The 25,928-nt window shown below is 40.1% G+C and overlaps 1 protein-coding gene across 2 annotated transcripts; it reads left to right on the forward strand.

Moving 5' to 3' along the window:
* The first annotated feature begins 317 nt into the window (after positions 1-317).
* On the forward strand, positions 318-22,284 carry TNMD (tenomodulin). 2 transcript variants are annotated; one of them, XM_055563907.1, is made up of 7 exons: positions 318-436; positions 601-732; positions 10,831-10,971; positions 11,278-11,379; positions 19,187-19,340; positions 20,981-21,150; positions 21,644-22,284. In XM_055563907.1, the coding sequence occupies exons 1-7, from the start codon at positions 389-391 to the stop codon at positions 21,851-21,853; spliced, it is 957 nt and encodes a 318-aa protein (XP_055419882.1). In that variant the 5' UTR covers positions 318-388; the 3' UTR covers positions 21,854-22,284. The 2 variants fall into 2 exon arrangements, with proteins under 2 accessions (XP_055419882.1, XP_055419883.1); XM_055563908.1 differs by lacking the exons at positions 318-436; positions 601-732 and adding an exon at positions 9,719-9,823 and having other exon boundaries at positions 21,644-22,283.
* Positions 22,285-25,928: the final 3,644 nt, after the last annotated feature.

Here is a 25,928-nt window from a genome sequence, read left to right on the forward strand (position 1 = left end):
TTTGTTTTGTTTGCTTATTTCTGGAGTATGCAGCATGCATTGCCACTGATATTTTAAGTTCATAGTGAAAAATCATTTCGAAGTGTCCTAGGCTTGGTCCCCTTCCAAACCAACCCCCAGGACAATAGTTCTCATTATAACCTTCTGTCTTTGCCATTCTGGATGGAATTCTGTGCACAGAAGTTATATACATATATGGGTATATCGATGCAACAAATCGCAGCACAGGAGCCCCCTGGGCTCCCTCAGGCTCTGGTATGACATATTTGAGTCATATAAATTCAGCTTCTCCTCTGGCATCTGTTAGTCGACTCACTTGCAACTCCACCTCAGCAGTGGTCTCTCAGTCCTCTCAAAGCAGGGAAAGAGTGCTGTGTGCTGAGAGACCATGGCAAAGAATCCTCCAGAGAACTGTGAGGACTGTGACATTCTAAATGTAAGTTGATTCATATTTTTTCCCCTTTTGAGCAAAAGCATGGCTTTACAGAGATATCATTGCTATGTGAACATTAAAAAGTGAAATTAAAAGTGACTGAATTACGGCTTGCATTTTTAAGGGCTATTGTTTATTTTTCTTTGTTCTCTTTGTATTTTGCTTAGGCAGAAGCTTTTAAATCCAAGAAGATATGTAAATTACTTAAGATTTGTGGATTGGTATTTGGTATCCTCGCCTTAACTCTAATTGTCCTGTTTTGGGGGAGTAAGCACTTCTGGCCTGAGACACCCAAAAAAGTAAGTAAATGAACACTATTATCCAAAGATTCTGTTTTGAGTTTATTGAATTTAATTAGTGGTTGACATGTATATTACTCTGAAAATGAAAATCACTGTTTGTTTTGCATTAATTTTTTGGTGACGTGGAAAACTGAACCAAGATTTCGGTTCTCTCTTTTTCTGCCTAATTATTTTGGCAATGGAAAACAAAGTTTTTTCTGTATTTCAGTTAGTAATGATAAGATGTAGAATTATCCATTCTTTTTTAATGCTTGGTTTTAAGGAGTTAAAGTTCCTCCTAGAAGAAAAATTCTTACTGTAAGAAAAAATAGTTTTCATCTTTCTTTCAATTATCTGGGCAGAAACTGATGGAAAAGTAATTATGCTACCACATAAGAAGAAACCACCAGAAATGGCAGCAAAAGATTTTCAGGGATTACGTTTCTGACTTAATGCATCTCCTGTGAGGACAGGCAGCAAACTCCTTTTCAGAAGGAGTAATTCTCGTACCTGAATTCACATTTATTTGTGACTCAAAAAAAAAAAAAAAAAAAAAAACTAGAGCTTTTCAGCTTCTCACCACAGGTTAGTGTTATGTTAGGGTTTAGCCACAGTTGTTGCTGTCCCAGTGAGATAGTAATGCCACAAGGTAGAAAAGTGACACCAAGTCATTAATCACAGATGTCTCAGAATGCTTCTGATATTAGGGTTATTTAGTGAAGCTCAGCAGGCCACTGTAGTTGGTATTAGTGTACCTTAGTGTTATTGTCACCCCTGGGCTCATACACAATGAGCAAGTTTAGCTGTGACTCAAAGAAAATCATAGCCCCTTCATGCCAACAATTTCCATTTGAAAGAGAATTAATAAATTTACAAGCTGTAAAGTGTGAAGATGATTTTCTGGTTTTATCACATTTTTTTTCAGGGTGTAGGATGTTGCTGTTGTTACCACTGTTATTAATTATTTGCTAGCAGACATAGGAAGGAAAGGCACACATCTAGGAGGCAGGATGAAATAATGGGGAAGGGAAGAAGAAAATAATGGGTTGTTATGAACCATTAGGGGGCTTCCCCAATGACTCAGTGATAAAGAATCCACCTGCAATGCAGGAGAAACAGAAGGTGCAGGTTTGATCTCTGGGTCAGGAAGATCCCCTGGAGGAGGGCACAGCAATCCACTCCAGTATTCTTGTCTGAAAAATCCCATGGACAGAGGAGCCTGGCAGACTACAGTCCATGGGGTCACAGAGAGTTGGACACAACTGAAGTGACTGAGCATGAACCATTAGGAGCCAAAGGAGTGATAGGAGCAAAGAGAAAATAATATGGATTAATAAGGAAGGACACTGGGGGTATAGAAAATAGAAAGTCAACTGGAAAGTGAAAAGTGAAAGTGAAAGTCGTTCAGTCGTGTCCGACTCTTTGCGATCCCACTGACTACACATTCCATGGTATTCTCCAGGCCAGAATGCTGGAATGTGTAGCCTTTCCCTTCTCCAAGGGATCCTCCCAACCCAGGGATTGAACCCAGGTCTCCCATATTACAGGCAGATTCTTTACCAGCTGAGCCAGAAGTCAACTGGACAAAAGTCTTAAAAAAAAAAAAAAAAAAAACAGAGAAGTAAGACATAACACCTTTTGGATTCTTCACCTCTGCTGCCATACTGACTTTCATTTAGTCCCAGGGGCTACCTTATCAAGTTTAAACAGGAGAAAGAATAGTGAACTTTCTTTGCTTGTTTTTTTTTATACCTTGCTCCAGAAAGGATTTTTTGCATCATCCATTGCATATAGTTAGCCCTTTCTCTTATCATTCTCACTGTTCTCTGCTTCTCAACTACTTTCTGTTCACGTGTTTTTCTAGAGAAGCCATCTAACATTGAGGCTAGCAAAGTTGGCAAAGTAATTAAGATCAGGAAAGAAATAGTAAATAAATAAGAGTGCCAAGATACATTCTGATCCAATTTTGCTATTACATAACTCATTCCCAAGGTGACACGCTGCCCCACAAATTGAATCTTGGGTCCTCTTGACAATTACAGATGGGCTAGAGAAGAATTGGTCTTCCCCAGTGGCTCAGAGGTAAAGAATCTGGCTGCAATTGCAGAGATGCAGGAGATACAGTTTCAGTCCCTGGGTAGAGAAGATCCCCTGGAGGAGGGCATGGCAACCCACTCCAGAATTCTTGCCTAAAGAATCCCATGGGCAGAGGAGCCTTGTGGGCTACAGTTCCTAGGGTCTCAAAGAGTTGGATACGACTAAAGTGACTGAGCACGAGCACAAGAGGAGAATAAACTGTCCTTCACGACCATAATGTACTTAACTGGGTGTAGTCAGTCACTAGCCCTTTTGGCCACCAATATGTATGTGCCTAAATATGGGGCTATATGACTTTTCTGGTTTTATTGTAGCCATTGTAATTGCAAATCTTATTCTGAAAAAGTTTGTATTTTCCTAAAATTGCAGTGCTATTTGTCTCAGTGTAATTATAAATGACTATTTGGGGACCTTGCTTTTATCTAACAAGGTGTCAAGCTCACTAATAGAGCCCATGGTCACCTCTGCTTTTTTATTATATCATCTTTGCTTCTCACTCCAGTTTGCTTTTTAATGCAATCCTGTGATTTCCTCAAACCAAATGTCAAATCTTGTCACTGTGGGCAAAGAAGAGGTGGGGTATGTTACTAAATAAAGTTTATCAAGAACCAAATCTCTCAAGAAGTAATCCATTTGAGTATGTAACTTTTTAGCAAAGGAATTCTCAGAAATGAACACAAAGCAATCTGGTAAAAGATAATAAATAGGTGTCTCCTGAGGTAACTTTTTCTACCGTGAACAAAGGTTGTTTGTTCTCCATTCCAATAGGGAGTTGTGATTTATTGCCTTTGATATTGAAGTCCAGGCCTTGCCCCAGAAGACCAGGTTAGGTCCACTGCAAACCGAGGAACCAGTTGGAGATGTGGATGCTCCACTAAGTCCACTACCTTCAATTCCCAGACAAAGAGCCCCAGGGAACATCTAGGTTTCCAATGGCTAGGGCTGCTAATAAGGCTGCCTCAGAGAGGACTTAATAAATGCTGGGAAGTGAAGAGAAGTCAGACTAGTCTTGGAAGAAGATTTGCAGAGGAAAATGATCCAGGCATCTTGCACAAATTAAAGAGGCTCCCCTTAAGAGTATGGTCTGGCAAGAATCATCAGTTAGCAGATGAAAACCCAGGATCTTCTGGACTTTCCTTTACAAGACTGTGGGACCTATGGAGACTGTGGGGACCTTGGTGGAGAGAACTGGTGATGCTGATATGCTCATGGATGACAATGATGTGTTTGGCATCCCAGGACTCCCTCCAAGTTTTTAATGTTTGCTCCTCTAGCCTCCAACCACACCTCATTTTTATTTTGCTTTTTGACATTTGCTTATAATAAAGTGTTTATTTAACATTCCACATCTGGTGTTGACATTTCCATGCCAGTAAGTTCTCCCCTCCTCCTCTCATTACCTCCCACCTTGATGTGGACAAAAGATCCAGATTTTTGATCTGAAATGGGAAGTAAGCTATGATGGACTCCTTCTCTCCACACACCTCGGGCATGAGCATATGCACACATAAAAGAGAGAGGAAGGGATGAAAATAAAGTAAAACAAGGAAGACTAACTTTGACAGAACTGCTGCACTCCCTTACAAGCTACAGATCCCCAACCCACAGCCACATATAGAAGCCACTTGAGCTGAATGAAAGCCAGTCCATTGAGTTCTATATGCAGCTTTCTTAAACCGAGCAGAGGGCACCTATTCAATCCCAGAGGTTTCAAGAGGGCATCACAAGGCTCCACTTCCATGCAGTGACTGCCCAGTCATCTTTGAAGCAGATTCCCTAGAGATACATTCTTGCTTAAGGCTCCCTGTATCACACATTGAACTTGAAACAAGGAGAAATCAACTCTCCAGCTAATTCATTCAATATGGAGAAAACAAGGCAGAAAAATCCCAGCTTTTAAACCAACAGTTGATAGATATAGCACAGACCTTGTAGCCTATCCTCCCTCCAATCCTTTGTAGAATGAGGCAGAAGAATAATTAATCAAATAAATGAAAGGCTGCCCTTCCTGCCATATATAGGAACTGCCTGGTGATTTTAGGGCTATTTGGAAAGCCTAAGTCCTAAGACCCACATGGCAACCCGCAGATTCCTGGAGATGTCCCCTCAGCTCCTGCATGTAAACAGGATGAAATGAGAATGGTTAGGATACGTGGGCATCTGTCTGCCCTCCCCCTCACCTCAACTGCAGATGACAATTCAAAGAGTTTCACTCAGGACTGCAAACACAACAGCATTCTAGCCTGAAAATCCTTTGCTCAGAAAAAGCACTTTCCTGATAAGTCAGGATCTGGCTTTTTTGTGCCTATTTCTCTAATACTAATATTGGCCAGGGGCCAACTTTATTCATTCCCCTTGTAGGCACATGGGGGATGCAACTTTCTTCCCTGAGTTCCCCAGGTTTTCCAGTTTGGTGGGTGAAATGTGGGTCTGGAGAAGCATTTCATCCTCTCAAGTGAAAGATGGAGCTGGAATCCATTTAGCAGGGGAACTGAACTTTACCAGATGGTGCCATGTCAGCATTTTAAAATTTTATTTTCCTCCCAAACCATGCAAAAGCGAAGTCCACCGTTGTCTAGAAACTCTCTTGAGTCAGCTCTTGCTCTGTGTTGTTGAGGGTCCGCATCAGTCACATAGGTTAGGACTCTGGCTACTAGGAACGCATTTGTATTCAGTCTCCTTATTCTCCTAAGGCAGCATTGCTGGCAAATCACATGGTACCAGCCAGAAAAACCCTAGGTCTTCAAAGGGAGCTGTCCTTTAGTGGCTAAGAGAGGGGCTGTGGCTACTGTAAGGAAGTAGCTCAGGAATCAACAGGTAGTAGTAGTTCAACAGTTCAACTTGACCTCTGTCTATCAAATCTGAAAAGAATTCATTTTGCCAAACTACTGTATATAAAATAGATTAACAACACGAACCTACTGTATGCATAGGGATATATTCTATATATTCTATATCTTGTATATATATATTCTATATCTTGTAATAATCTATGATGGAAAAGAATCTGAAAAGCTGCATCACTTTCCTGCACACCTGAAACTAACACAACATTGTTAGTCGTAGCTACCAGTCTGTCAGTCGGTGGTTCAGTCGTTGTGTTCGACTCTTTGCGACCCCATGGACTGTAGCCCACCAGACTCCTCTGTCCATGGAATTTTTCAGGCAAAAATAATGGAGCAGGTTGCCATTTCCTACTCTAGAGGATAAAATCAACTATACTTCAATTTAGAAAGACAATTAATTTTGTCAACTATTCAACATTGCATATGGCAAGGGGTGAGAGATAAAGATGGGACCCAAGCCTCCAGAGACATCTGGTGACTTGTCCAAAGTCACACAGCTTATAAGTGGCAGAGTTGGGGCTAGGACTAGAAACTGGTCTAGAGATTTTTCCACTATTCTTCATCTGCATTTAAGAATAAGGAGTGGTAAGGGTAGTGGGTAGGAAAAACTTCCAAGTCAGCTTGAATCTCTAGATGAAAGAAATGTGGGGTTTTTTTTTTTTCTTTTTGAAAAAGAGGAATGTCTGTGCTGCCTAGCCAATTTTTTTTTCCAGGGGTGAGAACTGGTGATTGAAGATACAGAAGTCCAACTTTGCATAAGAAACAATGTGTCTGCTATGTGTTAGTTAAGGAAATACCCAGAGGCCCTTTAATTCCCACAAGCTAGTTCGGTAATAATATGGCACAATACATTCCCTTCCCTTCCTTCCAGCCTAACATCTGCTAGCCAGCTATTCTGAGCATGTATTTCACCTTTGGAGGGTGTACCTCATAAACAGACAGTAAAGAAGGACGGTGGAGAGAAGAACAGCTAGATTAATCACAGGCTTCAAAAAACAAACCTAAGCCAAATGTGCTCAAATACTTTTTCAGGACAAGCTAAAGCTACTTGCCCCCAAACAGATCTATCACACTGAGGTCTCAGGCAGCTTCACTCTTTATAAAAAGCTTTTTTTTTCTTATCTCAGAGATTGTCACAAATGGAGGCCAGAAAACACAGCAAACTGTGAAAGAGGGATGTTAGGGCTCATTTGCTGCCTGAGTGGAGGATTTAACCACACTGGGGAAAGAATTCCTGGGCAAGGAAGAGAAATGAGTCTGTGTTTTCTCCATGTTTTATTAGTGCACTCCTCCTATATCCCTCACTCCTTGGACTTCACCACATATCTATCTCACTTTACTTCTGAGTCATATCCCATCCCATTGGTTTACCTGTCCCACTCCAGTGTTCTGGTCCTTGATATTTGAGATCAGCCTTACCTGTGGATGGAGCTGGAGCCCATTTGAGTGGTGCAGGAAAGATGCCCTTAAAATATCTCTTATTCTTGTTGCCATTGTGTTTAAAATCCACCAGTAATAATTCTTTCCTTTGAGTTAAGTATCAAACTCAATTTTTTAAACAAATGCCCATCACTAATATCTTAGTGTGAGATCATTTGCCAGATAGATTTCTTTGATATAAGGTATCAGAAAAATCACGAAATTCCTAGATGTCTAGACAGGAGACAGAGGAATAGAGGGAGATGGAAAGAGGAGGAAGGCATAGAAAGGCGCAAAAGGAACAGGATATAAAAAGTACAGAAAAGGGAAACTAGAAGCACCAAAGATTAACTTGCCCTAATTTGCCAGTTTGGCAGAAGTGTTCTTATCATACTCTGACCCTGCTCTGTCTTTCCTGGAATAAAGCTGACTTAGAGGCAGTCTGAAATGAGCTATGAGGAGCCCACTCACACTTCTCTCAGACAAGTCATCCTGTCTCTGCTTTAGTTTACACCCAGAGTGGACAAAATCATTTATTCCTTCATCTCCGGAAAGACCCTTAGCCCCTTAGCCAGTGAGCTTAGTAGAAAGAAAAGTACTTCTAAAGCCAAAGGCATGAGCTCAGTCTTCATATGGGCCAGTTAAGCAATGTGCTCCATGGGGACTCGGACAAGACAGTATGTCTGGATTTGCTCAAACTCATCCCTAAGCAGTCCAAAGTGGGCCACCAGCATCATCTTCCTAGACAAAGTTTGTTCCAAAAGGACACCTTTGATAATGGAATTCCATCTGAGTGAATATATAGCCCCCACCTCCCACCCAGAATTCACATATAAATGAAGTCATTCTGATCCCACTATCCTTATTAAGAAAAAGGCAACATGCTGGTTAATAATTACAATCGGAATGGATGCCTCCTCCCCCGACAACAACAACAACAAAACTCTTTGAAAGAATGCTGAAAATAATCAGGATCTGCTGAGCGTGGCAGTTTCCAATAGTTTTCATCTAGCAAGGTGTCCAAGTGAAGTGCATTGCCAACAGTGCAGGAAAATTCATTCCACAGAAGTACACTGAAATCCTAAATGTCACCAGTATGGTTCCATAGTCTTCTCCCAATGATTGAAAATACAGCCTGTATTTTCTCTTTTGCCCAGGTAGGCAGCGTTCCAACATCCCCTAGTCTCTAACCTCATTTTTCCGTGCAATAATCCATCAGTTGTGCTACTGATGAAACAAACACCCCACCCCACCCCCAGTGACTGGTGGTGTCGACATTTGTCTCAGCAATGGATAGTATTTCTAAAGAAATTCCACCCTGTTGAGAGATCTGACAAGGCTGAATCTGTATTAGATGCCTCTCTCCTCTACTTAGGTCAGGCCCACTGAGAGCTCAATTTGTTGCCATAGGTAGAAGTTTCTCAGGCTGGCCGCAGAGCTGCAACTCAGAACAAATTTATAACTAGAAGCAAATAACAAGTCTAAGGGAATTTGCTACCTGTCACAAACCAAGTCAGACTCACTGTGTTAACTCTGCAGTTGCTGGAAAGTTCTAAATAGTGTTTTCCTTCCCCTTTTAAAATGTTGTCTCTTAAAAGACCTTGCCAATGCTCAAATCTCTTTAGGAAGACAAGAATTTGCCATTGGTGAGAAAAATGTATTCAACAATTATTTCAGCTCTGACCATGTCTAAGTTACTGTAGGGCAGCAAAGAGGTCAATATCATTGTCTCTTGCTTTCCTTTTCAGTAACTAAATCAACTTTTCACACTTGAGGTAACAGTGCTTCTACAAGCCCTTCCAACATGTTTTTCTACTTGAGGTGGGGAAAATTTGACCAGGTTAATCTAACATTCAGTCACAGACACTGGCAGACATTAAAAAACAACCCAACCCAGTGCAAGCTCTAAAAGACTGCCACTGGGAACAGAATCATTAGAAAGCAACGTTGGCTCTGTGGATGACTTGCTTTTTTAGGCTTTCAGTTTACCAAATGCTTTTCATAAAGAAAAATGAATATGAAGAAACGTGATAGCAAAAGGCCTCCTAACAACAGGGATAAGATAGACTTCCACATGGCACCATCAGGGCTGGCCTGGTTTGTGATAGCAAATTCCTTCAGGTTTTTCTTATGCTTCTAGCTGTAAACACATCTGGCTTCCCTGGTGGCTCAGCAGTAAAGAATCGGCCTGCAGTGCAGGAGACCCAGGTTTGATCCCAGGGTTGGAAAGATCCCCTGGAAAAGGAAACGACAACCTACTCCAGGATTCATGCTTAGAGGATTCCATGGACAGAGGAGCCTGGCGGGCTACAGTCCACAGGTTCTCACAGAGTCAGACATGACATAGAAACTAAACAACAACAACGTAAACACATCCTCAATTATAAGCAATGGGCTTGTTAATAGACTGGGATATTCTATGGGCCTTAGAAAGAGGACGGTCTCTTTTAGAGGTTAGCAGAGAGTCTGGGGTTTTGTTTCAACCATTCAGGAGTAACCTGATATTTAGCTTTGCCAAGGCGCTCTTCTTGGAAGATACCATATTACATAGTGCATATTACAATTCATGGTTTTTAAATTCTATATGCAGGAGAACCTGAAGACTTAAAGTCAGCTGAATCGAGTTTGGAAAAGAGAATTCAGTAATAAACTGAATAGATTTTGTTAGCCCATAACAGAGAAGGTTAGGGGAAGGCAGTAAATGTTTCCTGGAGTTTAAAGGGCAAAAGGAAGCAGTTGAGGTCAGGGTAAGACTTTTACTTAATATTCGCCAAAGACAATGGTCTTCAGTGCTTAAAGAGGACATATCCAAGACTAGTAAGGCAATATTAAATCTCTTGGTAGATAAGGAGATAAAGAGCAATACCTAAGCATTCTAAATCTGTTCAAATCTCTTTCTCAGCCCTACTGAATTTCACAGGAAGAAAGTGGGTGACCTTTGAGTACTTAGAAAGGGAAGTGGCAGTTTAAAGAAGCAGTAGAGGTCTTTGGCGATACCTTTTCTTACCATAAGGGAAAAACACCTTATAGACTGCTTTGCAAAATATCATTTGCTATTTAGTCAAGGGTGCCAAGAAAAACTGTTGGAATTCTTAGTAATTAGTTCAACAACTTGGCTTGAATACAAAATACTAACTCTGAAGGGATCCCCGTATCAGCTCTAGTGCCAAAAAACACCTCACTTTAATCTCAAGTCTCAGAGAATTCCCAACAGCACGCTGCTGAGACAGCACCTCTCTACAAAGGCTCTGGAAAAAGAATGTGCCCCAGATATTACCCAATTAAAGTGTCTTATGAACGAACATGCTTCCCTAGTGGCTCAGTGGTAAGGAATCTGACTGCAATGCAGGAGACGATCCCTGGATGGGGAAGATACCCTGGAGGAGGAAATGGCCACCCACTCCAGTATTCTTGCCTGGAGAATCCCATTGACAGAGGAGACTGGCAGGCTAGAGTCCATGGGATCGCAAGAGTCAGACACAACTTAGCTACTAAACCACCATCACCATGAACAGACATCTGTGTGTGTGTGCTAAGCTGCTTCAGTTGTGTCTGATTCCTTGTGACCCTGTGGACTGCAGCCTGCCAGGTTCCTCTGTCCATGGGATTCTCCAGGCAAGAATTCTGGAGTGAGTAGCCATTCACTCCTCCAGGGGATCTTCCTGACCCAGGGATCAAACCCAAGTCTCTTTTATCTACCTGCATTGGTGGTCATACTGAGTATCTTACAGCTTGTTTTCCTTTGTTCTCCCAGACATATGACATGGAGCACACTTTCTACAGCAATGGAGAGAAGAAGAAGATTTACATGGAAATTGATCCCATTACCAAAACTGAAATATTCAGAAGTGGAAATGGCACTGATGAAACATTGGAAGTACATGACTTTAAAAATGTAAGTTGTATACCTGTGGCGGATTCATTTTGATATTTGGCAAAACTAATACAGTTATGTAAAGTTTAAAAATAAAATAAAATTAAAAAAAAAATGTAAGTTGGATGTTTTCCCCCTAAGGCTTCCCACTTAAAATATTAGAACACTTGAGTCAAGTTAAAAATAACCTGTAGCCTCCATTTAATTTATAAGAGAAAGCTTTCCTTTTGAATTCAAATTTTGCCAGCCTGGGGCCCTGACAAATCATGACACTCATTAATTGTGGCTACTTCAGAAAGTTTTCTTATTTTTTTGTCTATTTTATAGGGATACACTGGCATTTACTTTGTAGGTCTTCAAAAATGCTTCATCAAAACTCAGATTAAAGTGATTCCTGAATTTTCTGAACCAGAGGAAGAAATAGATGAGGTATGTAAGAATAATAGTAGTAGTAAAAGCAATAATTTGTTGGAGACTAATTATCTGTCAGACTTTGTACTAAATGCTTTACTCTTATTTGATTCTCACAATGATCCTATAGACAGGTACTATTATTGTCCCCATTTTCAGATGTGAACCAAAAAGTAACTTGCCCAGTGTTACACAGTTAGAGAAGAGCAGATTGGGATCTTGAACTCAGACCTTTCAAAAACTAAAGTTTATGCTTTTAGGTCCAACATTGTACTTTTCTTTTTTTTTTAGTTTTAGTTTTTTTTTAACTTTTTATTTTATATTGTAGTACAGTTGATTAACAGTGTTGTGTAGTTTCAGGTGTACAACAAAGTGATTCAGTTATATATATACATATAACTATTCTTTTTCAAATTATTTTCACAATTAGGTTGTTACAGAATATTGAGCAGAGTTCCTTGTGCTATAGAGTAAGTCCTTGTTGGTTTTCCGTTTTAAATATAGCAGTGTGTACATGGCAATCCCAAAGTCCCTAACTGTTCCTTGTCCCCTGGTAAACATAAATTCATTCTCTAAGTCTGAATCTGTTTCTATTTTGAAAATAAGTTTATTTGTATCATTTTTTTAGATTCCTCATATAAGTGATGCCATGATATTTCTCTTTCTCTGTCTGATTTACTTTACTAAGTAAATGCTCTAGGTCCATCCATGTTGCTGCAAATGGCATTATTTCATTTTTAATGACTGAATAATATTCCACTGTATATATGTACCACATCTTCTCCATCCATTCATCTGTTGATGGACATTTAGGTCGCTTCCATGTCTTGGCTATTGTAAATAGTGCTGCTAAGAACATAAGGGTGTATACTCTTATATATCTTATAACAACTTATATATATGTGTGTATATATATATATATATATATATATATCTGAATCACTTTGCTGTACACCTGAAACTAACACAACATTGTAAATCAACTATACTTCAATAAAAATTAAAAATTAACTTAAGGATAGCAGCCATTAACATGGCTTATGTGCATTTGCTTCCAAACCAAAGATTTCTGGTAAGAGTGGTGAGCTAGAAGAACAAAATCAATCCTGCCAAATCAAAAGCCCCAAGGCCACTCGGGATCCTTGCTGCTTTTGTCACACTTTGACATTCACCTATTCTAAAGATTTTAATTCAACACTACTATATACAAAATAGATACCAACAAGGACATACTGTATAGCACATAGAACTCTTCTGAGTATTATATGGCAGCCTGAATGGGAAGGAAGTTTTGGGGAGAATGGATGCATGTATATATGTGGCTGAGTCCCGGTGCTGTTCACCTAAAACTATTATAACATTGTCAATCAACTATACCCCAATGCAAAATATAAAAGTTTAAAATAAGAAATAAAGATTTCAGTTCAACACTACCATATATAAAATAGATAACCAACTGCATAGCACAGAGAACTATACTCAATATCTTGTAATAACTTAAATATATAGCTGAATCACTTTACTGTACACCTGAAAGTAACACAACATTGTAAATCATCTATATTGCTATTGCTTGTGCACTCAGTCATGTCCAACTCTCTGTGACCACATGGACTGTAGCCCTGCCAGGCTCTTCTGTCCATGGGATTTCCCAGGCAAAAATACTGGAGAGGGTTGCCATTGCCTTCTCCAGAGGATCTTCCTGACCCAGGGATTGAACCCACATCTCTTTTGTCTCCTGCATTGGCAGGTGGGTTCTTTATGATTAAGCCACAAGGGAAGCCCAAAATCAACTATACTTCAATTAAAAAAATTAAAATTAAGGGACTTCCCTGGTGGCTTGGATGGTAAAGAATCTGCCTGCAATGTGGGAATCCCAGGTTGAGTCCCTGGGTTGGGAAGATCCCCTGGAGTAGGAAATGGCAACCCACTCCAGTATCCTTGCCTGGAGAATTCCATGGACTGAGGAGCCTGGCGGGCTACAGTCCATGGAGTTGCAAAGAGAGGGACACGACTGAGCAACTAACACTGGTGGTCTAGTGGCTAAGACTCCACACTTCCAATTCAAGGGGCCTGAGTTCCATCCTTGGTCAGGCAGCTAGATCCCACATGCCACTACTAAGACCCAGCACAGCCAGGTAAATAAATATTTTAAAAATTTTAAAAAATATTTCAGTTCATTCATCTTACCATTTTATGCTGGGCTGCTAATGGAATAATCTATCCTTAATATCACTAAGAAAAGAAAAAGCAAAAAAGGTTAAAAGTACAGTGTAATACAAATTCTCTGAAAGCACACCCCTAGGTCAGGGTAAAATAACCTAGTGCATCAGTGCAACAGCTTAGTGGCCCTTGTAGGCCTAGTGGGAGATGGAGGATTATTGCTTAAAATACAGCCATCAATAAAGCCCAGGAGACTCTTCATTTTTCCATGATATTATGACAATAATTATGGTATGTTGCTGTCAGTGGAGGAAGGAGGGGAACCTTAGCTAAGGATGTATTGTGACTATAGCCAGAAGAAACAAATGGGTTGGGTTGGTTTTCTTAGTGCTTAACTGGCAAATCTAAAATGAAATTATCCCAATAGCACAGAGACCACTCTATATACTATAAATACCTCTTTCTTTTTCTTCTCTCTCTCCTAGGTTCTTTTACATTTTTCTCTTGCCCAACTCTCTCCATCTTAATTCTCATCTACCCATTTACCTTTCTCTTTTACTTTTATTTATTATTTGGGGGGATGAGGTGGTGTGGGGATCATTTTTACTTTCCATTATCCAAGTCTCATGGCTGTCACTGGTTCCCACAGAACCAGTAACTTCCAGAGAAGTTACAGACTCTGGTTCCTAGAATTTCCAAGAAAAGGATTTCCCCCAAAGACGATGCTCTGCTCCCAAGGTCTATGGCAAGTGAAAAGTTTGGGAGTCTTTTTTTTTTTATTTTAAATAAGCCTAATTTGGATGCTTCCCTAGTGGCTTAGATGGTAAAGAATCTGCCTGCAATGCAAGACACCCAGGTTCAATCCCTGGATCGGGAGGATCCCCAGGAGAAGGGGATGGCAACCCACTCCAGTATTCTTGCCTGGAAAATCCCATGGACAGAGGATCCTGGTGTGCCCCAATTCATGAGGTTACAAACAGTCAGACATGACTGAGTTAATAACACACACTCAATTTGGGTGCATCTGAGGAACAGAGCAACTTCTAGGATATTAGAGACTACTATAGGAGGCAAGAATAAGATGAAAGGAGAATGAATAAGATAAAAAGCTATTATATCCAGTATCACATACTGCTTTTTACAGAAAATAATGCAAGCCTTTGAGTTGGGCCAGCCAACAATGACATTCCACACTGACATAACAAGATTTCTTTTCTGAAAAAGTTAAAGGCAGGGACTTCCCTGGTAGTCCAGTGGTTAAGACTCTGCACTTCCACTCAAAGGGGCATGGGTTCAATCCCTAGTCAGGGAACCAAGTTTCCACATGTGGTGCTGCCCCCCAGAAAGATCAGGTCAGATCAGTCATTCACTCGTGTCCAACTCTTTGCGACCCCATGAATCGCAGCAAGCCAGGCCTCCCGTCCATCACAAACTCCTAGAGTTCACTCAGACTCACGTCCATCGAGTCAGTGATGCCATCCAGCCATCTCATCCTCTGTCGTCCCCTTCTCCTCTTGACCCCAATCCCTCCCAACATCAGAGTCTTTTCCAATGAGTCAACTCTTCGCATGAGGTGGCCAAAGTACTGGAGCTTCAGCTTTAGCATCATTCCTTCCCAAGAAATCCCAGGGCTGATCTCCTTCAGAATGGACTGGTTGGATCTCCCTGCAGTCCAAGGGACTCTCAAGAGTCTTCTCCAACACCACAGTTCAAAAGCATCAATTCTTCGGTGCTCAGCCTTCTTCACAGTCCAACTCTCACATCCATACATGACCACAGGAAAAACCATAGCCTTGACTAGACGAACCTTTGTTGGCAAAGTAATGTCTCTGCTTTTCAATATGCTATCTAGGTTGTTCATAATTTTCCTTCCAAGAAGTTAAGCGTCTTTTAATTTCATGGTTGCAGTCACCATCTGCAGTGATTTTGGAGCCCAAAAAAATAAAGTCTGACACTGTTTCCACTGTTTCCCCATCTATTTCCCATGAAGTGATGGGACCAGATGCCATGATCTTCGTTTTCTGAATGTTGAGCTTGAAGTCAACTTTTTCACTCTCCACTTTCACTTTCATCAAGAGGCGTTTTAGTTCCTCTTGACTTTCTGCCATAAGGGTGGTGTCATCTGCATATCTGAGGTTATTGATATTTCTCCCAGCAATCTTGATTCCAGCTTGTGTTTCTTCCAGTCCAGCATTTCTCATGATGTACTCTGCATATAAGTTAAATAAGCAGGGTGACAATATGCAGCCTTGACATACTCATTTTCCTATTTGGAACCAGTCTGTTGTTCCATGTCCAGTTCTAACTGTTGCTTCCTGACCTGCATACATGTTTCTCAAGAGGCAGATCAGGTGGTCTGGTATTCCCATCTCTTTCAGAATTTTTCACAGTTTATTGTTTTCCACACAGTCAAAGGCTTTGGCATAGTCAATAAAGCAGAAATAGATGTTTTTCTGGAACTCTCTTGCTTTTTCTATGATCCAGCGGATGTTGGCAATTTGATCTCTGGTTCCTCTGCCTTTTCTAAAACCAGCTTGAACATCAGGAAGTTCACGGTTCACATATTGCTGAAGCCCAGCTTGGAGAATTTTGAGCATTACTTTACTAGTGTGTGAGATGAGTGCAATTGTGCGGTAGTTTGAGCATTCTTTGGCATTGCCTTTCTTTGGGATTGGAATGAAAACTGACCTTTTCCAGTCCTGTGGCCACTGCTGAGTTTTCCAAATTTGTTGGCATATTGAGTGCAGCACTTTCACAGCATCATCTTTAAGGATTTGAAATAGCTCAACTGGAATTTCATCACCTCCACTAGCTTTGTTCATAGTGATGCTTTCCAAGGCCCACTTGACTTCACATTCCAGGATGTCTGGCTATAGGTCAGTGATCACACCATCGTGATTATCTGGGTCATGAAGATCTTTTTTGTACAGTTCTTCTGTGTATTCTTGCCATCTCTTCTTAATATCTTCTGCTTCTGTTAGGTCCATACCATTTCTGTCCTTTATCGAGCTCATCTTGGCATGAAATGTTCCTTTGGTATCTCTGATTTTCTTGAAGACACCTTTAGTCTTTCCCATTCTGTTGTTTTCCTCTATTTCTTTGCACTGATCACTGAAGAAGGCTTTCTTATCTCTTCTTGCTCTTCTTTGGAACTCTGCATTCAGATGTTTATATCTTTCCTTTTCTCCTTTGCTTTTCACTTCTCTTCTTTTCACAGCTATTTGTAAGGCCTCCCCAGACAGCCATTTTGCTTTTTTGCATTTCTTTTTCTTGGGGATGGTCTTGATCCCTGTCTCCTGTACAATGTCATGAACCTCATTCCATAGTTCATCAGGCACTCTATCTATCAGATCTAGTCCCTTATATCTATTTCTCACTTCCACTGTATAATCATAAGGGATTTGATTTAGGTCATACCTGAATGGTCTAGTGGTTTTCCCTACTTTCTTCCATTTCAGTCTGAATTTGGCAATAAGGAGTTCATGATCTGAGCCACAGTCAGCTCCTGGTCTTGTTTTTGCTGACTGTGTAGAGCTTCTCCATCTTTGGCTGCAAAGAATATAATCAATCTGATTTCAGTGTTGACCATCTGGTGATGTCCATGTATAGAGTCTTCTCTTGTGTTGTTGGAAGAGGGTGTTTGTGATGACCAGTGCATTTTCTTGGCAAAATTCTATTAGTCTTTGCCCTGCTTCATTCCGTATTCCAAGGCCAAATTTGCCTGTTACTCCAGGTGTTTCTTGACTTCCTACTTTTGCATTCCAGTCCCCTATAATGAAAATGACATCTTTTTTGGCTGTTAGTTCTAAAAGGTCTTGTAGGTCTTCATAGAACCGTTCGACTTCAGCTTCTTCAGCAATACTGGTTGGGGCATAGACTTGGATTACGGTGATATTGAATGGTTTGCCTTGGAAACGAACAGAGATCATTCTGTCGTTTTTGAGATTGCAAGGCCCACAATGTCTCATTTTGGCTGTAATTTATTTTTCAGTTAATTCTGCCAGATTGTCTAAATAACATTAAGTATTCATCTCATGATAGTGAAATTGCTTTATCTTCAAGAAAATCCTATTTTTTTATACTTAGGCTACAGATTTTTTTATGAGACAAAGTTGTGATCCTGAATGACAAAAACCCTTTATTCTGTACTTCCCTCACCATTGCATCCATAGTTCGCACATGTTAAACATGCAGAACAGTTATATAAATAGCCCTGATTTTTCTAACAAAGCTAGTCAGTGTACCAACCTCATTCTATACAGTCCTTTTCAGTGCATACCAAGGTCTTTACAGACTCCTGAACAAAGGAGCTAAGATGAAGAGTTTTAAATGACTAGGAGAAAAATTACACTTAGCCATATTTCAAAGAATAAAAACAGTGAAACCATAAAACTAGAGAGAAACAAAAGAGAAAAGGAAAAACCTAATTAAGAGTACTGGGTAAATTCTCAAAGCCCAAGAGATTAAGAGATAAGTATACCGGACTTCCCTGGTGGTACAGTGGCTAAGACTGCACACTCCCAATGCAAGGGCATGAGTTCGATCCCTGGTCAGGGAACTAGATCCCACATGTTGCAACTAACAGTTTGCATGCCTCAAAGAAGATCAAAGATCTTGTGTGACATAACTAAGACCTGATGCAGCCAAACAAGTAAATTTAAAAATATATATATATGTTTAAAAAGAGCTAGGTATACACGACAACTACTTCCAACATTATAAACAGAAAAGTAGGTAGTGTTCTTGACAATAAAAAAAAAAGATTGCCTAAATAAAAACCATTCTGTCAGACAAACTCCAAGCATCTAGAATGAAAGGAATAAAACAGTAATAAGGGCATTGTAGTCACAAGTTAGAGACTTGACTTCAAAACAAACAAACAAAAAATAAAGACATCTTTGGTACTACAACTATACCATTAACAGGCAATCTTGAAAGCCAAAATATTAGGTCCTGGTGCTACTTAACTGATTTCACCAATTTGGATTATAGGAGTGTTTTTCAGCTTGTGATCAAATTAAACTTGCAATCCTAGTCATAAGCCTAAAATAAGGCAGGCACTCACAACACCAAGGGGTTCCCCCATGGGTCAACAGGTAAAGAATCTGCCTGTAACACAAGCAACACAGGACATGCAGGTTCAGTCCCTGGATCAGGAAGATTCCCTGGAGGAAGGCATGACAACCCGCTCCAGAATTCCTGCCTGAAGAATTCCATGACAGAGGAGCCTGGTGGGGTACAGTCCATGTGGTCACAAAGAGTTAGACATGACCCAAGTGACTGAGCATGCACACACAACATCCATTTAAAAGAAAACAAACATAAGTCACCCAGGGTTCCGGAAGGCCAAATTAAAACGTACTTGGCCCAGTGAGAGACCCAGAAAATGATAGAGAGCCTTCCTGACTTTAAGAGAAATTGAGCAGAGAATGCTGCTGTTTCAGTGAGCAGACTTACAGTTAGAGGGGAGAAGGAGGAACCAGTTGCTAACTCTCCCAAAGGCACCTACTGTATGCATGGCACAGAGCTACGTCACAGGAAGCTCTGGGACTGTAATTATTATTCAGACTTGAAATATGGTGTTTTCCAGTATCCCATAATTTCTCACTCACTTTATTAATTTCTCTGCCTATCCCTACCCTGAACAACTTTTTTCTCTCAGAATGAAGAAATTACCACAACTTTCTTTGAACAGTCAGTGATTTGGGTCCCAGCAGAAAAACCTATTGAAAACCGAGACTTTCTTAAAAATTCCAAAATTCTGGAGATTTGTGATAATGTGACCATGTATTGGATCAATCCCACTCTAATAGCAGGTATGGCTACCCCCTCCTCCTCTTTCTCCTCCTCCTCTTTCTCCTCCTCCTCTTCATCCTCTGCTTTCCAAAATCAGTAATGGGTTAATGTTACCAGCATTCAGAGACTACATTTCTAGGAAAACAAATGATAAGCTTGTATCTTCTTAGATGAAACTGTATATGCTGACGGCCAGTGAGGAGGAGATTTTTCACAGCCAAGTTATAAATCAGATAAATTAATGCTGACAGGCTATTAAATATCCCATCAAAGGTAACGCCACCCCAATGTGAGCAGTGATAGCAAAAAGCTAATCTGTCTCTCTTTGTACATCTATATTCATTGCAGTCGGGCTACCAAACTATGGCTCAAACCACTATGTGCCCAACCCAAGAACAGAGGAGAGAAGAGCCAAAATAATGCCCTATTGTATCAAGAAGGATTTTCTATGTCAAATGGTGGCATTCTCCTCAGAAGAAAGAACAGTCACTGCAATACCAATTTCTTTGTGACTATTTTAGGAATCAGTATAAAAGCAATTGGATGCTAAAGGTAGAGTTAAAGACTCCAGATCTCAACTTCCAGTCAGCCCACAGAGAGGGCAAATGTCCTTGGACATCTTTTTCTGCCTAACTAGCATAAAATTTGGCCTCCCTCATTCTGGACAGCATAGATCACTATATTGCCCAAGAGAGAAAGATCTAATCAATGCGGGCATCTATTGGTACTCTTTGGCCTTAAAAAAAAAAAAAAAAAAGCAATTGTGGTTTCCTGGATTGGACACTACAACTTCTGCTTCAACATCCTTCTCTTAAATGATATTAATGGAGATAATGATGAGATTTGAGTAAAGTTTGTAGTTTAGTTAATTTTATTGTACCTATAAAGGGCTTCCCTGGTGGCTCAGTGGTAAAGAATCTACCTGCCAATGCCTGCAATACAAGAGACATGGGTTCAATCCCTGGGTCAAGAAGATCCCCTGGAGAAGGGCATGGCAACCCACCCCAGTATTCTTGCTTGGGAAATCCCATGGACAGAGGAGCCTGGTGGGCTAAAGTCCATGGGATCACAAAGAGTTAAACATGCCTTAGTGACTAAACAACAACAACCTATTGTACCAATGCTAATTTCTTAGTTTTGCTCATTGTACTGTGGTTATATAAAATGTTAACCTTAGGGGAAATTGGGTGAAAAGATATACAGATACTCTGTACCACCTTAGCAACTCTTCTATAAATCTAAGATAATTTCTAAATACAAAGTTTAATAAAAAAGCATTTAACACAGAAAAGAGAAGGGATGAGGAAGGAGGACAGAGGACACTATATCAAATCAGGCAACCAAAAATATTTACTGAGCACTGACTATGAGTAAAATCATTGTGGGAGACACCAAAGTCTCCTGCCCTCAATTTTTAATTTAACATGCTAATAAGGCAAAACAGTAAGTGTTTGATGCCAAATGAGCAAAGGTGTCTGTGTACATAGGAATGGTCAGATCTCTTTTGGAAGACCTTAAAATGTCAGCTACAGAACCCTGGAAAAGTGGTTCATGCATACCTAAATGAGGACAGTGAGAAGACACAATGAAAATCTCTATCCCCCAGTGCTAGTCCCCCAAGCAAAGTGGTTGCATCACAACTTTGTGCGTATTACCTTAGTTTCAGAGTTACAAGACTTTGAGGAGGATGGTGAAGACCTTCACTTTCCTACCAGTGAAAAAAAAGGCATTGAACAAAACGAGCAGTGGGTGGTCCCTCAAGTGAAGGTGGAGAAGACCCGTCACGCCAGACAAGCAGCAAGTGAGGAAGAACTCCCAATCAATGACTACGTGAGTTCTGTGCACATTATTCTTGTTTAGAGGAGAAAAACAAAGAGCCTTCACAAATCTCACTATTTTTCAGATCAAAGTCACTGAAAGGAGAATGGTCATTGTTTTAACAACAACAAAAAAAAGTATTTAAGAAACTTGGAATACCTAAAAGGCTCATTCAAAATCAATCTTGTCAATATTTCACAATAAATGATAATGGAAAGGAATATGAAAAAGAATATATATAAATATATGTATAATTGAATCACTTTGCTGTACAGAAAAAAATTAACACAACATTGTAAATCAACTCTATTTCAATAAAACTAAGTTTTTTAAAAAAATTTTAAATTAAGAAAACTAAAATCAATCTTGATCTAGTCCATTGATATATCTCCAAGATCAGGCTCAGGAACTTAATTACTCACCAGGCCCCAACTTCTATAGTTTCATATTCCTCCCCTGCTTGGCAGACCTCTTCCCCTTCAACACTGATTTCTTCTTCTTTCAGACTGAAAATGGAATAGAATTCGACTCCATGTTGGATGAGAGAGGTTACTGTTGTATTTACTGCCGTCGAGGCAACCGCTACTGTCGCCGCGTCTGTGAACCTTTACTAGGTTACTACCCGTATCCATATTGCTACCAAGGAGGGCGGGTTATCTGTCGTGTCATCATGCCTTGCAACTGGTGGGTGGCCCGCATGCTAGGGAGGGTTTAATAGCAAGTCTGAGCTCGAGTGCTTAAACTTCTGGCACCCAACATATAACAAATGCATGCTATTCAATGAATTTCTGCCTATGAGGCATTTGGCTCCTGGTAGCCAATACTCCGGAATTGCTTGTAGGTAATTCTTCTCTTCATGTTCTAATAAATTTCTACATCATCATCAATGGCCTGATTGCTGCTGAACACACTGGGTAAGTGTTTGCTAAGACTATTTCCTGCAATGAATGGAGCAGATCTGCCTCACGTGGAAGATGATGAAAACTTGCACTTCATCAGATTTGGGGTGTAAGAAAGGGCAAAGCATAAAGATTCTCAAATATTGTATTTTACTGGGCTGCATTGAGAAAGTGGAAATAGGGGCTGATGATAAAATGGCCCCATTACTGATGCCTAAAACCATGTCCTTTTGTGCATATCCCAGTGTTTCATTATCTGAGATACCTATTGTGGACTTAGTTAAGCATCTCTTAAGCCACTGGACAGGCAGTGAGTCACAGCAGGCCAACACTAAAATAGTGCTCAGACTCAGCAAAGGAGAAAGCTAACCTAGCAAAAATGGTCCCAGGCTCTCCTCCTGTGAATAAGAGCTCAATTTTGGACAAATTCAATACTTTATAACTTTCAGCATCTGATTACGTAACTTCCAAGGCAATAAGCCTGGAAAATGGGGACCCATAAATATCATTCACAGAAACAGGCATTATAGGACATTACTGAGGTGAGGAGTTCAGTAGAATGCTGTTTTTCCTCCAAAACCACAAGAAACTAGCAGTATGGCACTTTCTTAAAGGAGGGGTAAGGCCTAATTTCTAATCATTTGATATTCTGCTTGGGAATGGGAAAAGGGCCAAAATGGAGAGAAGAAGTGGTTAGAGGGTCATGTTAAACTTGGAGTCCCAGCCATTTCTAGTTTCAAAATTCCTGTTCTACTCATCTGCCACCCCTTCTAGTTTCACTGGCAGGTAGTCCTTTCACTGTGTGTGCTCAGTTGTGTCCGACTCTGCAACCCTATGGACTGTAGCCCTCCAGGCTCCTCTGTCCATGGGATTTTCCAGGCCATAATACTGCAGTTTGTTGCCATACCCTCCTCCAGGGGATTTTCTCAACTCGGGGATAGAACCCCCATCTCCTGCATCACTTGCATTGGCAGGTGGGTTCTTTACCACTAGCACCACCGGGGAAGCCCATAGTCCCATCATTGCTAAACTTCAAAGTTATTGTGTCATGAAATACCTGTCTGGCACTTTCTATTTTAAAAGAGTAAAATCTTCATCTGGATGCCTGTGAGCCAGCAGTCATTTTCCCCCATTTAACAGCTGAGGAAGCACATAGAAGCAGATTTGCCCAAGGTTGAGTTAAGATTAATCAGTCATTAATTCATAATTAGCATACATGCCATACTTAGATTACCAATTTTCACAGGATGAGAGCATAGTAAAACATATCTGACAATGCAACATCACTAAAAGTATTTTACTGTTTTATTAATGATTTAGAAGTCATCTGAGAATTTTGGAATACTTCAATTATCATAACAGGCATTAATTTGTAGTTGCAATAGAAAAATATAAAAGCTATAAAATTAATCTGAGGTTGTATGGACTTTACAACATTCTCTATCATTTTTTAATAAAATTTTTGTTTTTAAGATTGACCAATAATTTTAAATTCCTAAGATGCTCTATTTGATGCAATCTACATTATTTTATATATATACACACACACACTATGTTCTGTGGGGGATACAAATGAAGTAGAAGGCATACTCCTTATTGTCCAAGAAAAATAAGACATGCCAAATATACAAGCCCATATACTGAAACTTATGCACAACTAACTACAGTTGTATATGACATGCTAAATGTGTGTGCAGACACACACACACACACACAAGAAGTGCTGGAGAGGGTGTAGAGAAAAGGGAACCCTCTTACACTGTTGGTGGGAATGCAAACTAGTACAGCCACTATGGAGAACAGTGTGGACATTCTTTAAAAAACTGGAAATAGAACTGCCATATGACCCAGCAATCCCACTGCTGGGCATACACATCGAGGAAACCAGAATTGAAAGTGACATGTGTGCCCAGTGTTCATCACAGCACTGTTTACAATGGCCAGGACATGGAAGCAACCTAGATGTCCATCGGCAGATGAATGGATAAGAAAGCTGTGGTACATATACACAATGGAATATTATTCAGCCATTAAAAAGAATACATTTGAATCAGTTCTAATGAAGTGGACGAAACTGGAGCCTATTATACAGTGTGAAGTAAGTCAGAAAGAAAAACACCAATACTGTTTACTAACACATATATATGGAATTTAGAAAGATGGTAACAATGACCCTATATGCAAGACAGCAAAAGAGACACAGATGTAAAGATCAGTCTTTTGGACTCCGGGAGAAGGCAAGGGTGCGATGATTTGAGAAGGTAGCATTGAAACGTGTATATTATCATATGTGGAGCGGATTGCCAGTCCAGGTTCTATGCATGAGACAGGGTGCTCAGTGCTGGTGCACTGGGATGACCCTGGGGATGGGATGGGGAGGGAGGTGGGAGGGGGGTTCTGGATCGGGGACACATGTGCTTCTGTGGCTGATTCATGTCGATGTATGGCAAAAACCACTACAATATTGTAAAGTAACTAGCCTCATATTAAAATAAATTAATTAATTTTTTAAAAGAAGTTTTCATATCATATGTGAGAGCTAAGAGTTCCTACTCACATTATTTTAATTCAGGAGGCATTTCTTGTTCAAATGCGATACCTAGACTTCACATGTTTCACACTGAGATAACTTCATACTGAGAAAATGTGGATCCCCTTAATGAAGCAGATCACAAATTTTAAAGGAAAATACAAGGACATGCTGGAAAAAAGCACCCAAATCATCTCATGCTTAGGAAAACACAAACCAAAATAGCAAACAGACCCAAATACATAAGTCTACCACTCACATAGGCCTAAGTCATATTAAACAGGAAGAAAGTATGGTACCACTCTCCCATCATAGATTTTTACCCCTTGTTCAAGACATGAATACAGGGGGGGTGACAAATAAATTCAAGAGATTGGATCTGGTAGACAGAGTGCCTGAAGAACTATGAACAGAGGTTTGTAACATTGTACAGGAAGTGGTGACCAAAACTATCCCCAAAAAAAAGAAATGCAAGAAAGCAAAATGGTTGTCTGAGTAGACCTTACAAATAGCTTAAAAAAGAAGAGAAGTGAAAGGCAAAGGAGAAAGGGAAAGATATACCCATCTGAATACAGAGTTCCAGAGAATAGCAAGGAGAGATAAGATAACCTTAAGTGAACACAAAGAATGGGAAAGACTAGAAATCTCTTTAAAAAAATTAGAGATATCAAGGGAACATTTCATGCAAAGATGGGCACAATAAAGGATAGAAACAGCAAGGACCTAACAGAAGCAGAAGATATTAAGAAGAGATAGCAGGAATACACAGAACTATACCAAAAAAGACTTAATGACCCAGATAACCATGATGGTGTGGTCACTCACCTAGAGCTGGACATCCTGGAATGTGAAGTCAAGTTAGCCTGAGGAAGCATTACTATGAACAAATCTAGTGGAAGTGATGGAACTCCAGTTGACCGACTTAAAATCTTAAAAGATGATGCTGTTAAAGTGCTGCACTCAATATGCCAGCAAATTTGGAAAACTCAGCAATGGCCACAGGACTGGAAAAGGTCAATTTTCATTCCAATCTCAAAGAAAGGAAAAGCCAAAGAATGTTCAAACTACTGTCCAATTGTACTCATTTCACATGCTAGCAAGGTAATCCTCAAAATTCTTTAAGCTGGGCTTCAACAGTACATGAACCAACAACTTACAAACATACAAACTGTATTTAAAAAAGGCAGAGGAACCAGAGATCGAATTGTCAACATCTGTTGGATCACAGAGAAAACAAGTGAATTTAAAAAAAAACTACTTCTACTGACTATGCCAAAGCCATTGACTGTGTGGATCACAACAAACTGAAAAGTTTTTAAAGAGGTGGGATTACCAGAACACCTTCCCTGCTTCCTGAGAAA

The sequence above is a fragment of the Bubalus kerabau genome, chromosome X (genome assembly GCF_029407905.1).
Source record: "Bubalus kerabau isolate K-KA32 ecotype Philippines breed swamp buffalo chromosome X, PCC_UOA_SB_1v2, whole genome shotgun sequence".
Taxonomy (NCBI): Eukaryota; Metazoa; Chordata; class Mammalia; order Artiodactyla; family Bovidae; genus Bubalus; species Bubalus kerabau.